We start from the raw sequence: 17,516 nt of genomic DNA on the forward strand, positions 1-17,516 counted from the left end.
TGCTGTCTTGATGCTTCCCACCAGATCCTTTCTAGCTTTCCTTTGTCTCTAGCGGAACAAAGGCAGAGCATTATACAAGAAAACAAAGTTCTACAATAAAAACTACTGCACAATTCATCTCTAATAATGAAACTACAGTCCTGTTCATATAAGTGGGGAAGCCAAGGCTTGTCTCAGTAATAAAAGAGCTTCTAAAGTACCGAGTTGTGTCTCTAGTGCTCTCTGTAGTCTTTAAATGTGGCTGCACAGGAGCAGTAAAATACATTAACATGTTACCAAGAGACATTTTTCTTCTGTTTCTATCTTAATTCTCTAGTGGTAGGCGGGCACTGTTGGAGACATTTTAACTGTTTGGAGGCTTTCTTTCCTCAGCTAGGGAAATTGATCGAGTTAAAGGATGGAAGCGTGTACCAAAAAACTGAAAATGTATTCAAATTAATTTCACACTCTGTTTCTCCTTCTCAGATTGTTTTACTAAAACAACTTGTTTCTTTTTGGGAGTTGTGGTGCGAGTCTCCGGTAAGCGGAAGGACTTGGCCCTTGTTTATTTACACCAAGTGGTATCTTCTTTTCTTGGCCTTTAAGCACACACACATGCAATTTCCTCCATCAATAATTCATCCTGTCAAAACATGTGACTTATAGCAGCTTTTTGTTTATTTAGGCCAGTGGCGTTATTGAGCGGGGCCGTTGAGGCTTGCCTGACGTCATTGCTTACCGAAGTGTGTAAACGTATATAGAACAGATTACCACCGGAGGGAGTACATATACAAATACTGTATGCATGAAATATTAAAAAGGCCAAATCTATTATTCAGGGGATATTGGTGGATGCTTAAGCGAGGTTGGCTTGCGTGTAAATCCTTTTTCCATAGGAGGCAGGCCGTACTAATCGCCGCTAATACTTTCATGACCCCTACTGATGCATATCAATAGTATATACATCAAGATTAATTATGCAAATATTTCCAGTGTCATTCGTTCAGAGGGCAGAACAGACCTGCAGTAAATAGTGCAACTTCTAAAGTAGAAAAATAATAATATTGGCATCTGTTTTTTTTGTTTATTTGTTTGTTTGTTTTAGACCATGAGTTCTGCAGTTGTACATAGTGGTCACAAAGTTAGAATGATAACTATTACATATTTTTTTTGTATGTTTTCTGTTTTTATCCCACTAAATTGAAAGTAGATGTCCTATGGAAAAAAAGAAGTATTTAGGTTTTGTTCTTTTTGAGTGTTTTTTGAGGGGAAGGGGAAGAAAATGTCTCGAGAAGAAGGTTTAAATACAAAAACGTTGATTATCTCTTCAGCTAAGTTCCATCGCAAAATGGATGGAACAACTCCACATTTATAAGGTTGACTGAAATTGGCTAAAAAGGAACTGAATTAAGAAAAAGAAAGCGTGCATTAAAACACGTCATGATTCCGGATAATCTACTCCTTTTTGACAAGAAGCACTCTAATAAACATGTAAGCACTTTTTTGCATACCGTAATAATAGTCGTTTCTAGTTTGTTGTCTGGTATACACCAAAAAATGACCAAATAAAGTCCCTTTAACTCAGTATGATTAATGTCTGTCTTAAGTATGAGTAGGGAAGGTTTAACGATGCTTTTAGGGAAATATAAAAAGACATTGAGCAACTTAAATGCTAAATCAACGTTAATATTTCGGGCACACCCAGCATAGATTATCCAGTAATTGCAATAGAGGCCATACCAATATTTTTATATTTTTTCTAGGTGCCTTCACCTGCCAGAAAGCTGTTGGCAAGACACAATGCCAGCACAACAAAACCCCCAAGTGACACCAACGAAAGAATCCCCAGTGAGTTTGTCGGAGGTAATATTAAACTGTTGGTGTAGGCTGACAATGGGAGAGTCAGACGAGAAAGAGCGATGCGCTTTGGCCACCCTTCTGCAGGCATGACATTTAATAATCAGTAAAAAAAAAAAGGTATGAGGAGAAGTTATTGCAAGGCTGTGTGAATCTTGTCAGTAGCATCTAGCCTGCCTGTCAGCTCCTCTGTCACATCAATTTGGTTCTCCAGGGGTATTGAGGAAAATATTGTAAAAGGAGGTATGTGTTTCTTTGATGGACACTCAGGACTCTAATCCAAAACTCAATTCGATTTATGTCATTGGGCAAGAGCTCTTCTGTCTTAATATCAGATTTAGAGTGGTCAGTGAATCAATAAATTCAAGTGGTGGTCAATTTGGGTTTGCGTTTCTTAGGCATTGGATTATGAATAACTTCACATAATCAATTAATTTGGGATATTATGATTAATTTGTTAGGTAGCAAAGTGGCATTTGGATCAAAAAAGTTCTTTAGGTACCACGGTTAATGGTAACTATTCAGTTTTGGAAACTTTAGCCATTTTTCTTTAGTATTTTCAGTTTACAGCAAAATATATAAAGAGAGGTTGATTAGGGATATGGGTTTTTAAATGTTGTAAATAAATTCGTAATAAAAATATTTACTGAAAAGTAAAGATTTTGGAAGTTTACACAAAATTGACAGTTAAAACATTCTGTGGACATTTTATCACAAATGATCTTCTCAAAAATGATAAAAGGATATCAAAAGTCATCATTTTAAACAACACAGATTGAGATTCAATTCTTGCATTCATTTGATTTTTATACTTGCCGCTGTGCACATAACGAATGAAAGAATTCAACGAGCTCTTACCGTTATCAGCAAATTGTCCATCCGTTTTTGTCGTGGACTCCATTTTCCCGGCGTTTTGAACAGCAGGCAATAACGGAAAGAGCGGCACCCCCTCTTTTTCCTGCTCGGACAGACCCTCCTCGGCGCTATTTAATCCACTGGCATAGAGAAGCCTGGGGGGATAAGAATCACTCCCGAATTTCGTAATGGAATTGTCTCCGCCGCCCTTGATTTCACCAACTTGCGAGTTCAAAGTCTGGTTTCTGTTGACGTCAGTACCGACCCAGTATTTGAAGGGCTTCATCAGCGTGCTGACAAAGTCAGACAAAATGCTTTTACTGCTGTGATGCTGCAAGGTGGGGGCGGCCTCCGATGGCGAAGGATCCAAAGTGTCTTCTTCCTCTTGGGCCGAACCTCCGTGGCTCTCCTGCTCCACCGGATCGTTGTCCGAGCCATTGGGTTTCTCGGTCCAGGATTGGCCAGTCGGAAGGCCATCTTGGCTCTGCTCGGGCATAAAATGGATCACCATGTGCTCGCCGGAGATGTCAGAGAAGTTGCTCGTGTCCTCCACGTTGGACCATGTTGAAGATTTTGGAAACGCCAGGCCCAGTTGGGGGTCTCTGATTGGGGAGTCATCTTGCGCAGCTGGGATGGAGGTGAGAAACGTTGCTGCAGATTGGACATTTTCCGACTTTTGGGCTGCATGAAAAACAAACAGGATTTTGAGTACAAGCACAATTATTATAAGTACAGAATTATTTGACGCTCTGTATTTTTTTTATCTTCACTTTTGTGGATACTTACCTAATTGTTGGGGTTATTCTGGGATATTATTATATATGTGCGTATTAATCATTATATGTATGTGTGGAATATTAATCATTATATGTATATGTGATACATTAATCATTATAAGCAGACGAAAGCTCAGTATAACAAGGACACTTCCCCCCCCTGCAGCTGGCCCCGAGGACATTTAATTGTTTTGAGGACTATTGACCTGACAGATCACCCAGTCCCGGGCCCAGGACTGTTGATCTGAGCTCGCAATGAAGATCTGTGAAGGACTCTTAAATTGCTTTGACTTGGATTCCGGCAGATGGCGATAATCGAATCAACTTCCGAAAATACTCGCATATTGTTTTAAAATAGTGTCGCTCCTTTCACCTTTTATGGAAATTGTTATGCTTACTTGTGCAAATTCTTACGCAGTTGTTTTTGGTTTCCGACCTGATATGCAATTGTTGTTGCAGTAGTTGTTTTTGACCTTAATTGTGTTACTCGGTTAGCTTATGCAATCGTTTGAATAAGATAACCTTAAGTGTTTTGATTATGTGCGACTAAATGGACAGAAGAGGATGCCTTTCTTCAGAATGCTCCGGTGGCGAGGACGAGCCAGGATCGATTCTCAATTGCAAGTTTAACGCTAGATTATGTCTCCGATGTCTCTCCCTTTATTAAAGTATACCTATTAATAAACCTATCACTAATATATACATTTTTATTATTTTATTGTTTTTACAGACTAAAGGCCTGCCGTTGTTTTTGGGGGATGTGTACATGTTTTTACACTGTATTCCTTTGTTATTCATAGACAGATCACAATAGAATTTGCTATTGATATTTTAGAAATGTATGTATTAATCCTCAATTTTTATATTTTGTCTCTAGGCTGATTAAATAATTGTGAACCCAGCCGCGCCTGGGCTCAGTAGGAGTAAGGGTGGGCAATGTTGGGATACTCACATTTGATTGGCTAAAATATTGAGGGCATTGAGTACACAATTACACGCACATTACACATCAGAAAAAAATGAAATTGTGGGTATTTTTCCATTTTTCAAACAAGTGATAACGGTCTTATCTCTTTCTATCAGCAGTGCCATCTCATGTTGTAATATATAATAGAGTTCATGATTACTTTAGAAAAAGTTTGATTGGTATTTTTGTTGCATCTTCTGATTTGATTTCCGTTCCTCTGGCTCGTCACACGCTGTTTTGCATTCATAGTGTTTTTTAGGGTAAGTGGCCAACAAGGGAGTTAGCCGTGCACCTCGGCCTGTCTATTATTAAGACCAATATTGACATTTTCATCTCCTTTGAGCTTTCTGGAAAACATAATTTGTTTCAATCCTTCACGTTGTAAAGATGTTGATCTACGAGCTTGTTCTTTACAAATGCATAGCTGCTCTATTCCCTTGTCATTGTTGACTTCAAATGAATTCTAATTCACAAGCTTTATGAGGTGACACCTTGGAATATGGAAATGTCAATCATTTCACTTGGATGCTGAATTTAAAAATACCCTCATAGGAATGAGCATCGCTGCGCACTTTTTTTTTAAAATCAAAGCCAAAACGTGGCAAAAAGTTGAACAAATGTACTTGTTCAAGTAGCTCATTAAAATAAATGCAAACAGAAAGTGTCAAAATATTATAAATGGCCACAAATGTTAAAACACTAAAAATGTGGAAACAAAAAAGCCAGCAGAACTGCAGATATTTGCTTTTTTTTTGCTTTCATGGACACTGGTGATCCAATTACTCGTCACGTCTGCTGAATTTTCATTTTAATTAAGTAAAAAAGGGGCCATACGTATGATACCAAATGACTTCTTCCTGTGGAAATATACTGTAGTAGGCAAACTAGATGTGAAGCATAATGTGCTTTTAAAACTCAAGGTTGTTCTTATCCGTCCTTGGAAAGAACTGCGGGTGATCACAACATTGAGAGAAGCTGTGGCGTCAGTCATTGTAGGAGCCAGTTCAATACACTGTAGATACTTCATACAGAAACGAAGCTTATCGTCACGAGCGTCATTCAGTTTCAGCATCGCTTATCCGAAAAGCGATGGTGAAACTGAATGAAAAGTCGTAATGTTACGAGAATGAAGTCATATATTGCGATAAATATTGTAAAAGCCAAAATATTCTGAGATTTAAGTTGTTTTTCTTATTTTTACATTGTGTAAGTGAAGACTTTTGGCGGCCTAACATCACAAAACTACTTTTATCGGAATAATTAGAAAATTGGAGTAGTAATCCTCCAATTTTAGTAGTAGTACTTCACGTGAACTGGCACGTGAAACTTCAATTTTTGATGAGGTCGGTGTGAACGCAAAACAGCAATTGGCGACAACAGCACTATACCTCGGTAGCAGTAGGCGTCGAACAAGGCCGTGGTCTCGGGAAAGCCGGTCCGATTGCGGTTGCTGTACACCGTCCGCACGCCGGGCTCGTCGCCGCCGCAATTCTTCCGCGGCACGTTGATGGGATAGCGCACGCTGCCGTCAGCCAGCCAGCCCGGGTCACACCGATCCAGGCCGGCCTGCCAGGCCAAGTAGAGCTGGCCCACGGTGGCCAACTGAGCCCCCAGCGAATGGCAGTGCGTGGAAGCCGTGGCTAGATTGAGCCTCTCGTTCACTGTGGAGTGAAACACTTGACCTGTAGAGGAAAAACAAATCAGGTCAAGCACCTCGGCCTAAAACCCTGCCTTCGCCTATCGCTTACCTTGTAGCCCATTGGCAAAGCAGTACACATCAAAGAGCTCGTCCGGGAACCTATCGCCATAGTTACGGATACCGGGGGAGTCGTCGCGATCGCCATAGCAACCGGGCCGAGGAGACTGGATGGGATACCTGCAGAGCACAGCGAGAGATGGCTGAATAAAACTCAGTAGAAGAAAATTGGTCCACTAAAGCCTAATATTTCATTGTCTATTGACTGAAAACAACATCTGGAACAAACAGTTTTTGAAGTGATAACATATAAATAGACTCAATATTCAGTCTGAGCAGTTAATCTTTTGTAATGTTTTTGTAGTGTTTCATCAACTGACAATTAATTTGGCTGAATCTTTCTTTGTCCAGGATGAACGCCGTCCCTCACCCAACGTTAATTAATAATTAAGCAAATGCGGATAACCAAACTAAGAGAATGGATGGTTGATGAAATCAGTAAGAATAATTTTATTATTCAAATAATAATTTCACTCAAATTGCTTGCACATTTTTACAATCTGTCCAATTTAAAAATCAATTGCGCACCTGTATGCTATAGGGTTTAAGTCTAGGGATTAATTTATTCATGGATGGATGGATGGATGATCATATTTTCTGTCCTGACATCACTGGTAACCATCTCAAGATTGGCCAGTCAATATTACTTTGATTTGAGGCCTTCTTCTGCAGATTGAGTTTTTTTGTAGGTTCCAATTTTCGGAATGAATGTCCCCTTTCATTGATTTCACTTGACGTTCATTATCCCCTCAGCTGTAATCATATTTTATTTCAAAATTACCCTTTGAAAGAAAATAAAAATTCCCTGCAGGGGGAAAAAAACTCTCTCAATGGTGTAATAAAGTGCAATTATGCCATTCATAACATGTCACAAAATGCTCAAAGCAATTAGAAACAACACGTTGTTCCCTTTAGTGTTCAGTAATTGCACATCCATCTTTGTTGGTGATTGTTTCGAAACGCAATTCATACTCTGGGGAGGAGGAGCCGCGAAGTCAGTGAGAGGTTAAAAGCATCAGAAATTCCTTCAATGCCTTAGTGATCCATATTCCGTCATTGATTTGACCTATTTTTGTACATTAGTTTGAAAAACAAAGGGGATGAGAAGACCAGAAAGTGGCATACTGAACACACTGTTGTCATGCGAGAACACGGAACATTTTGTTGGGGTCTCTTCTCCTCCTAGCCCCCTCGAGCTAGAGAATCAATGGCAGATTCACTATTAATTGGACACTTGGATGATGTTCACTTTGAGCCTCCTAAGTGTAGGCCAATTAGCTGTGTCCCTAGTGGAAACTTAGGGAGTAGAAGAGAGGGCGGCAGAAGCAAAAAAAAAAGAGAAAAAAAACAAACAAATACAAAAAAAAACATCCTATCAGCGGGGCAACAGTCAGTTAGTCTCCTTGGCGACCGTAGCAAAGTGTAATTGAAATGTAAATATGTGCCTAGTCGAGCTAGGAGGCGCAAATGTCGTCATGACTGACAATGGGAAGAGGTGTTCAAAAATGTACGCAAGCATGGAGCACCTATATAGTCGGAAAATATACTGTTCAGGTGCCTAAAGCCATTTTTAGATTTGCTTTAGCGATCCCAAAACGATTAGAGACAGTATACTAGAAAATATGTTTGTAATTCTAGAATCTGAGAACATTCTGGCTTTAAAATTTAAAATTCTATCTATTAATTAATAAATCCATAATCTGGTATCAAAGGCTCGATTAGCCCATCTTAGAATTTGATGGTAAAATTTCAATTGCATCAGTTATCTGATATTTAATAAATTTGTCTTCTATTCAAAATAAATGGGTTGCAAATGTGTACGATTATTAGTTTTTCTCTAATCAAGAATCAAGAGTACAAACTTTCTAAGTAAGGACAAAAAAGATCTTAAAAATGTATTCTGTTCTCACATTCTTGAATGGCCCATAAACTTTACAGGGGCACTTATTTAGAAATAAAAATAAATGGTCACGGTTTACCATTTCCCAACAATGGCCCAAGATTCTATTTTCTTTAAAGTGTTTGGCCAACCAATGAATTTTCACTGTGGTGTCCAAATGCAATCTATGTTCAGACCAAGGAAATTAACAATTTTCCACAGCACTCCTGATGATCTCCCCGAGGGATGGTTCCCCGCAAACCATTGAAGCAACAAAACCGAAAAAGTCACGTAGCGAGCTCCTCACCGTACGGTCTGGTCCGACAGCCAGCCGGCATCGCAATTCTCGTAGCCGTCGGCAAAGGCGGCCTGCAGTTGACCCGGCGTGGCGATGACCGCAGAGTTCTCAGCACACACCCGCTTGGCGTCGGCGAAGGACAGGGCGTAACGGTCAGGGGGAGCGCGGTAATGAAAAACCACGCCTGGAGCACAGAGAGATGAGAGAATTCAAACTAAAAGCATTAAGACACGAGCGTTTACAAGAAGTGGGAAAGAAACAAAGTCACATGGGATGTCATCTGCAGGGCCAATTGACAGTGGGAAAAAAACATTTTTCCACTTATGAATGGTTTATAGCAGGGGTGTCAGACTCGGGTTGGTTCACGGGCCGCTTTAACATCAACTTGATTTCACGTGGGCCAGACCATTTTAGATATTTTTAGATTTTTTTTATAAATGGATTAAAATCCCTGAATATTCATTTTTTATAGATCTAAAACAATGTTTATTTTAGCTTTTTTATGTATTTTTAGATTTTACAAAATGATTTTTGAACTAAGAACAGAAAAAATGGATTAAAAAATTACAATTATTGATTTAAAGGAGGAAAATCAGGAAATTTAATATACATCTATACTCTTCATTTTAATTTGATCCTAAAACAGAAAGTCGGCACTCATGATTTACTTTCCCGGGCCACACAAAATGATGCGGCGGGCCAGATTTGGCCCCCGGGCCGCCACTTTAACACATGTGGTTAATAGTATACAGACAAATGGTTAAAAAAAGCCAGGGCAATAACTTTATTTTTACCATTCACTTTGGGTTAAGAACAGACATTTCTAAGGTAAAATGCATTCTATTTAGGGTCAAAGTCAGGATATAAATCTGACCTTGATGAATTGCTCTGGTATTTTAGCCCTATGCTCAGAGTCTGTCACAATCCAGCTGCAGTGGAATTTTCAACTTTGATCCTGACCAGACGTTAGCTCGTTAACCTACCGCCTACACTTCCAGATGAGGCTCACTCTCCAGCCACCTTACATGCAGCCTAAGTCAACCTGAGCTGTGCCTGATTGTCTTGTGTCAAGCTTGATTTTGCACTGTTCCATTCCAGATTGGCTTCCTGATTCGGCCATTGGATGTTCCCTCCCTTACTACTTCCGAGCTGTTATTTGTGTAAAAGTTAGCTTTCCTGCTGCCATAATGTTGGGAATCATTGTCGAATTTTAAGGATTTAAAGGCCAAACCATGACTTTTTGCAACTTTAAATTTAAAAGAGGTTCATGATTATATCCTATCCCAATGGATCTTCCCTCAATATTCTCCTGAAACATTCATCTTTGCTTCCTCAGTCCTAAAAGCATTCTTCCAGATTTATTTTCCAGGCCTATCGCAATACCTTCTGGGCAAATTTCACCCTGGTACTCAGGGACCTGTCTATTTTTGTCCACATGTGCTAATGAGTGGTTTGCATCATCTCATTTGAACTCTGATGTTGCTAAATTTACTAAATTATTGCTTTGTCTTACATTTGTGCCACTAAGTTCACCGGAAGGTCTTTTCTCCTTCAGGACATGTAGAAACATTTTGCAACAGCTCTAATTGGTTTTCCATCTTTTCTGAATACACAACCAAAGCCCAAACATGAAAAAAACCGACTAATATCTCACTCCTCATAGTTGCCAATGATAGATTGTATTTATTAAATTAAAAATATTATTGCCTACATTCACAATACTCACTGCACAACTCGACATAATTAAAATATACAAAATTACATAAAAGTATGGCATCATACACTCCTTAAAAGGCTATGTTTACTTTCAGAAACACTGCAGAATTCAACAAAATGTCCCAAACGAATTAAAGCCACTTTGCAAGTCAAGTTTTTGCCAAAGGAACGGTTAGACAAAAATCGGAGTTGACAAAAAGTCCTAATTTAATAATCATATTGCCCTCAAACATCCAAAACTCACTCTTAAACCGGATAGTACAGATGGCAGTTGCTTATTGCCAATAGGAACATATGTAGTAAACCAAAATTCTCTGAGCTTTGAGAAGTAGCAAGCCATATTCTCTGCTTCTTAAAATGGAAAGCAAATAGCATTCTACAACCTCCAACATTTACCTGCCACTCACACAGATCTGCTTTAGTGAAAACCGACATGAAACCGGTGAGTGTGCATCTGCTATGTTATCAGGGAGAGTGACACGGATCCATGTGAGATGGCGAGCTAAGTGGCTGCGAGCCCATTAGCACTCAAAGATATAGGCACAGCGTCCTTTTGAAGAACTATTGAGGCTGTCCAAAAAAAATATGATATCCAACGGTGTGCATGAGCGAGGAAAATTGTGTTCTCAGACATCATCCTATTCTTCAGGGAGGACAACAGAAAGTGGCCATTCTAGAGTATATCCTACATATATGCATGATAAGTACTGTATACAGTAACAGCACTTTTCCTCTAGAGTAATAAAATACACTCTATATACTGGGCTAGATCTCATTGGGAATGCAATTTATGTGCGGATGAACACAATTACATTTTCAAGTGGATATTTTACCCGCTCCAATGGAATCTTTAACATGAAAATGTTCATTCACAAGCTGTTAGGTTCCCTCCAAAGCCAAATTAACTGTAATTTTAAGGCTATTTTAGCATCAATGGCTTAGATCCTTGCATACTTTGTCAAAATGCTTCGTTGCCATTCAATGGCGCAAGCAAAAAATAAAATAAAATTCAAAATTTAAGTCTGTGACAGTGGTCACTAGTCGCACTAATAACCAAGGAAGGGGGAAAATATATTTATGTCGCATTGGAGTACAAGTTGCATTTTTGGGTGGCAGTTTTTTCCATAGGAAAAATAGGGAATAACAGACAAAATAGGGACCTGTTATTGTAACATTAACAGTTTTTTGGATAACCATAGCCATATATAAGTCGCAGGCAAACAACAAAATAAGGTGCGTCTTATAGTCCAGTAAATATAGTAATTTAATCCAAACTACTACGTACTACTATGGGACATACTAGATTTTGAACAAAATCCATTGACTTGTAAACATTGGTGAATTTTAAGTCAGGTTGATCACTGCAGACAAATACAATTGATTGCTTGAAAAACAATAATTATAATAAACAGAGCGATACCGAGAGGGCCTAATTAATTGGTTTCAGCCATCATAGCGCTTTTCTTCAGGGAACATTGACAATTAAAAGCAAAACACTCATTTGTTAAAGTGGTCAATAAGACTAAGCTTTGGGAAAAATACTCTCGTCAATGAAGCCACTATTTGGGCCATGGCTGCCAGTTCTCTGGTTAAACCAGTTCGTCCCCCTTGTCACCAGGGGGGTCTCCAAACAATCGATAGTGCCACATCTAAGAGACGTACGATTGACTCCACGATACGTGCGCTGAGAAGCAAAGCAGGCGACTTAAAGACTTAAAGAAGGAATATCAAAAGGAGGCGTGTTATCACGAGACGAAAATGCATGGATGTTAATAGCTTATTGCTATAGTCAAGCGATATCAATAACTCTTAATGGACGCATTTAAAAGCCGGCGTTTGAGTGCCGAAGCTTAGCGTGACGGCCAATTAAGACCAAACCCCAGAGACGGCAACTGAGTGCTTGCAACATAATTGGCTTCCATCTGAATGCAGTGCTAGCGAATCAACTGTTCGGCAGAATTTGGCGTGAAAGGGGAACATGTTCGTATTGCCTTGGTAACGTACATAACCGCTAAGAGCTAGAAGACTAAGCGTGGCAGTACAAAATAGGTCCTGTTGTTTGACTACTGAGGGAGTTGGAAAATAACATGTTGGCCCTGAGAAAGATGCGGCGTTAAGTTCTTCAGTGCTGTTCAAAATTGTAACATTTTCGGGTGAAAAATGTTGATAAACGTTTGATAAAGACTTGCAGACTTTTGCAAGGGATGTAAAACATTTTCCAGAGGAATGTTTCATAATACTAATGCTGAGTATTAAACAGTAGTAACTACAATGAACACTTTCAAATGGCACCGTAATTAAATAGTTGCTCCTTTTCTTTGAAAAAAGATGGAATTTTTTTCGAGGCTAAAAAGATAAGCAAATGTTACCTGAATAATTTCAGAACTGAGTAAAAAAAACAACAACAAACAAGGTAGCCTCAATTCAACCTTTCGCAAAAAAATAGAAATTGCTATCCGTAAATACCTTTAAAAGGAAGGAAGTACAAAAGACAATGATTTAAAAATTCTGCTATTTAAACAAAGCCATTATTTTCCACTGCCTTGAAGAAAACTATTTTGAATAGCACAAATGCAAATAAACACGTGTAAATAAATAGCACAACAACTCCAGCAGTTATTTTGACAGTGCATAGATAAACTATTCATAGATAAGTGCATATTTTAAACTTTGTCTCAACTTTCTTTGAAAAGCTGAAAATAAACTGCAAAACTTATGTTTTATGTGAAGGATCTAAAAAAAAAATAGTTTAATCACATAATCTCTAAATATCCAATACTACGATTACAAAGTATAAATTTAAACATAGCACTACATTCCTCCGATGTATTATTATTATTAATGATGCTAATATAAAGACAATTTTATTTTATGTGCAAATTTTGAATTTGTGCGGTCGTTAGGATAATTCCTGTATGATCAAAAAATAGCCGTTGCACAAATGTGAAATGATACCATGCCCCATCCCCACCCCGTCAAAAACCACTCGTCTCGGTGTACATTATTTGACAGGAGCCCGCTTTCCATTTGCTTCTGGTTTCATTCCATGCATGAACATGCTTGGCTCAAGGGAATGATTTTTAATGGGTTTGAGTTGCCTGGCGTTTATTTCCCTCATTGTCATGTTACGCGGACCGTAAACAAGCCCGAGTGTAATAGCCGCATTAGTTCGACATGTCATTATTATTCATAGAGGCAGACCTTGGGGGCAAAAGGTGCAGACGCACACAAGCAAAGACCAAAATGTTAATTTGCAATAATAATTAGTAGAGGCCAAAAAGGGGCATACTTGAATGATTGTTAAATGGTGTAATTACTGCGGACGTCACCGCTCACCACATCATAAAACACGATACATCATAAAAACAAGCCGGCTCTGTTTAATACTATTGCATTACATTTTATGTTTAAGACAGAGTTGTGATTAAATTGTAAAATCTGTGTTTATAGTAAATCAACTTTTCTCGTAATGTTTTACGTCCTTGACATATGGCGCCCTCCATAAATTCTGCCTGGCAACAAGCATGTTCAGTTGATCGTGGCGCATTCTACGTGATGTAAAACCGTAAATTGTGTTTGCCGGTGCAGGTTTCTTTGGGTGACACTGACCTGTGACCTCCAGCGGGATGGTGTCTCGCTCGTCGTTGATGCCCACCACGACCTCGCAGCGGTATAGGCCGGAGTCGCTAGATCGCAATCCAGTCAAGGCCAGGCTGGCGTTGTACCGGTTCTTGTTATAGCCAGGCAGAGATACTCGACCCTGGAAGGCTTTCTTTACCTGGGAGAGGGGAATAAAAATATGGATGAGTCAAGGTTGAAAACATTCACACGATTTGTCTTATCATACCTTGACCACATTGTCTTTGGCCACGAGAACGGACTGCTCCTTCTGCGAGCCGTCGGAGCTTCGCTGGCCCCAAACTTTGGTCCACTTGACGCGGGGTGGCTCGCTGGATGGGATGGCTCCGGGGCGCAGGGTGAAGATGCACGGGAGCACCACCATCTTGGATAATTCCACGCTAATGCCCTGGTGGGTCACCTTATGTATGTTCACCACCGGGTCAGCGATGCCTAAGCCCGAGAAACGCAGATACGAAGGGTTTAGTCAAGGGCAACTTGATTTTCATTTCCAATCCATCAATTTACAGCCAAAAAGATACGACCCAGATAACAATGCTACACCCTGAACTGGCACTTACTATGTATATATGGTACACGTAATGCATGTGCGGTCGATTGGTCGCCAGTCTTTTGGTCGCCATCTTTTGGTCGCCGGTCTTTTGGTCGCCGGTCTTTTGGTCGCGATCTTTTGGTCGCCCCGACCGCGACAATGGGCGACCAAATGACCGGCAACCAAAAGACCGACGACCAAAAGACCGACGACCAAAAGACCGGCCACAAAACAAGGTAAAACAAGACGGTCTACGCATCAATAAAAGCCAACAATGGCCATGAGCAGTTTCACTGAGCCGACGTGTGAGTGTATAAGAGTTTGTATGTACATGTGTTGTCCCTTTAAGAAGTTACGTCAGTCAGGGTCTTAACAAGTTCTCCAACAAAAAACAACAAAAGTCCGGGAAATTTGGAGCTTTTCTTTAGCCTAATAATTACTAAGGGCATTAAGTATGACTAAATAGTAATTCGCAGTTTGTAGTTAGGGAATTTGAGCAACGATTTAAATGGTAATTATCACTTCCGGGCGACCAAAAGACTGGCGACCAAAAGACCGGCGACCAATCGACTATGTACCCACGTAATGTGTATTTTTCAATGGGTAGTTATGGAAAATGGTGTTCAGTTTGTTTGGAAGTAGAAAAATAAGAATGTAAAAATGTGTTGCAAAATTCAGTAAGATTAGGTGTCTGTATGAATTGAATACATTTTGACAAGATGTTGTTGTAATGAGTAATAACATTGGATTTTATAAAGGATTCATTTTATTGAAAATCCCTTGAGCAAGTTGTCCTCTCTCAACTGAGTAAAATGTGTTTTTTTGTGTGTGTTAGTGGTGAACTGAAATATATCAGTGCATCTGATATGCATTTTTGTTGCTTACATTAAAAGCAAATTGCACATGAGGGATTATTCATCAGTTTTTAATGCTTCCAAATGCCTGCGTGGCTTCCCTTTGGCCATCTTATCAGAAATGTCCTTCTTCTGTAAGGACAAGCATCATTGCTATGTTGCCACATTGTCACACAAAGCTGGTGGGAGGCTGCACAAAGAAACATTAGTGCTTACCTAATGCACTGACTCATGAGAGCAAAAAAAAAAAAGAATGGGGGGAAAAAAACATCAATAGGGTAAAGAACAGAAGAAAAGGCTTCACAGTTGGAGGAGAAAATGAGCCTGTTGCACTTTCAGTTCAATTGACTGTCCTTATGTATATACATATATAAATAAAATGGCTCCCTACCATCAAATGAAAATATTGAAGCACAAACATAAGGACTCAGAAAATGGTGGAAAACAATGAAAATTGCTCTTATGAAATAGTAGACGGTGTGATAACAGTGACTTTGCACAGAATTTAACACACAGAGCACATCTTTAGGAGTCTATAACATTGCTGTCACTCTATTTGCTCGGTGACTCTTGAGGATAAGGCACTGATCTTTGTTTACCAGCCACTACCACTTGTGGAACCTTCTTCTTAAACACAACCACTTTCAAACACATCTTAAAGAACCAACCAGGAAGACTCCAAGTTCGAGAGCAACTCAGAAAACAAAGCCAGGTGTATTCCCTTTTTCAGCCCGGATCCATTCATAACGTTTAATCCCTCTGCTAGATTCTTGTCAGCTCTCACCTCATCCTCACACATCTAACTTTATGGCAAGTTGTATAATATTCCAAATGTCACTCACATTCCACTTTTGCATCACCAATCTGGCTAAAGCCACAGCCAAAACCCAATAAAATTAACTTGCAAATTCCCTGCAGAAATTAGTAAATGACATGGCAGGTGAGAAGGAAACCATACAAAAAAAACAACCCCAAAAACAAGTGCTCCTTCCTCAGTGGTGATTAACATAAACTAGCAGGGGTGCTTACCGCTAGTGTTATAAATCTGCATTTAGATGGAAAAGTTATCACCAGCTCTAATCCCTGGAGAGACCGCCATGTTGCCTCAGTGACAAAAGCGAGAAAAGAGCCCCATAAAACAAGATGAATAAAGAACTTCTTCAACGCATTACAGTTTAAATGTTAACGGGAGCTTTATTCTAGGCCTCAAGTTCAAAGGGGTCGTCACCGGTGGCCCGTCTGGTGGCGTGGCGTGGCGTTGCAGGTCTCTGGAATTATTGAACGACGTGTGGGAGCCATAGCATGTCTTGTGCTTACTCAACGTGAGCACAAATTGCGTTTTAACAGCCGCGGGAGAGCAATTACACCTGAGGTCTTGTTATTTTTTTCCCCACCAGTTATTTTCACACCAGATCAACAGAGTGCTGCTGTTGTGTGAATTATACATCAGCCCCCGACTGTTTTCGTGTCATTGATTGTACAACGTTTTAGTTTCTTTGGTGCTTTGTAAGGAAATGACAGCCCATACAATTAGAAAAAAATAATCGCGGATTGTAGTCGTTCTTAATTAAAGTCTAATTTAATGATATGCACATGAAAACACAATTCATAATAAGCGGTGAGAGTAATGGTTCAATTGGCACTTTGTTTTAGAAACACATCTAGAGTATGTTGGGAGTTCTTAAATGACGACCGAGTTCCATTCCTATGCTGATGACATAACCCGAATTTTATCTTAAAACAGATACAATTGGTAAAGTCGAAATTTACATCAAACACTTAGGATTAATAACAAAAATGGAAAATGTTTCCTTTGCAACCGAAAGAAAACTGTAGGCCATAGATGACACCACAACAGCAAACCACCATACAAGGCCCCACGCCAATGTAGAACCGCACTCAACATATCAAAATTGCAAGATGAAGCCTACATCCAACCCCATTTTTTACATTACGAAAGTTGTTAAACTTTAACTGTCGGCGACGCAAGGTCTGCGTGACCACAAAATTGCATTTGGAGGCGAGCAGGTCAATTTTGCGTGACGCTTTAACTTTGGTCAGAACGCATCGTAATTTGGGTACACGGTCGATTGGTCGCCAGTCTTTTGGTCGCCAGTCTTTTGGTCGCTGATCTTTTGGTCGCCAGTCTTTGGGTCGCCCGGAAGGTAAGTGATAATTACCATTTAAATCGTTGCCCAAATTCCCTGAATACAAACTGTGAATTGCTATTTAGTCATACTTAATGCCCTAGTAATTATTAGGATAAAGAAAAGCTCCAAATTTCCCGGACTTTTATTGTTTTTTGTTAGAGAACTTGTTAAGACCCTGATGGACGTAGCTTCTTAAAGGGATAACGCATGTACATACAAACTCTTATACACTCACACGTCGGCTCAGTGAAACTGCTC

The 17,516-nt window shown here is 39.6% G+C and overlaps 1 protein-coding gene across 4 annotated transcripts in view; it reads right to left on the reverse strand.

Moving 5' to 3' along the window:
• The window catches only part of ncanb (neurocan b), a 145,203-nt gene that overhangs the window by 72,083 nt on the left and 55,604 nt on the right, over positions 1-17,516 (reverse strand). For all 4 annotated transcript variants that reach the window (XR_013301238.1, XM_077606629.1, XM_077606630.1 and 1 more), the window contains 6 exons: positions 13,931-14,154; positions 13,693-13,861; positions 8,377-8,551; positions 6,183-6,310; positions 5,823-6,116; positions 2,695-3,372 (listed from right to left, as the gene is read on the reverse strand). Coding sequence is in view for 3 of the 4 variants with exons in the window: in XM_077606629.1 (XP_077462755.1) it covers positions 2,695-3,372; positions 5,823-6,116; positions 6,183-6,310; positions 8,377-8,551; positions 13,693-13,861; positions 13,931-14,154 (1,668 nt within the window). In the remaining variant the exon portion in view is untranslated. The remainder of the gene's footprint in view (positions 1-2,694; positions 3,373-5,822; positions 6,117-6,182; positions 6,311-8,376; positions 8,552-13,692; positions 13,862-13,930; positions 14,155-17,516) is intronic.

This window comes from Stigmatopora argus, chromosome 8, assembly GCF_051989625.1.
Source record: "Stigmatopora argus isolate UIUO_Sarg chromosome 8, RoL_Sarg_1.0, whole genome shotgun sequence".
NCBI classification, from domain to species: Eukaryota; Metazoa; Chordata; class Actinopteri; order Syngnathiformes; family Syngnathidae; genus Stigmatopora; species Stigmatopora argus.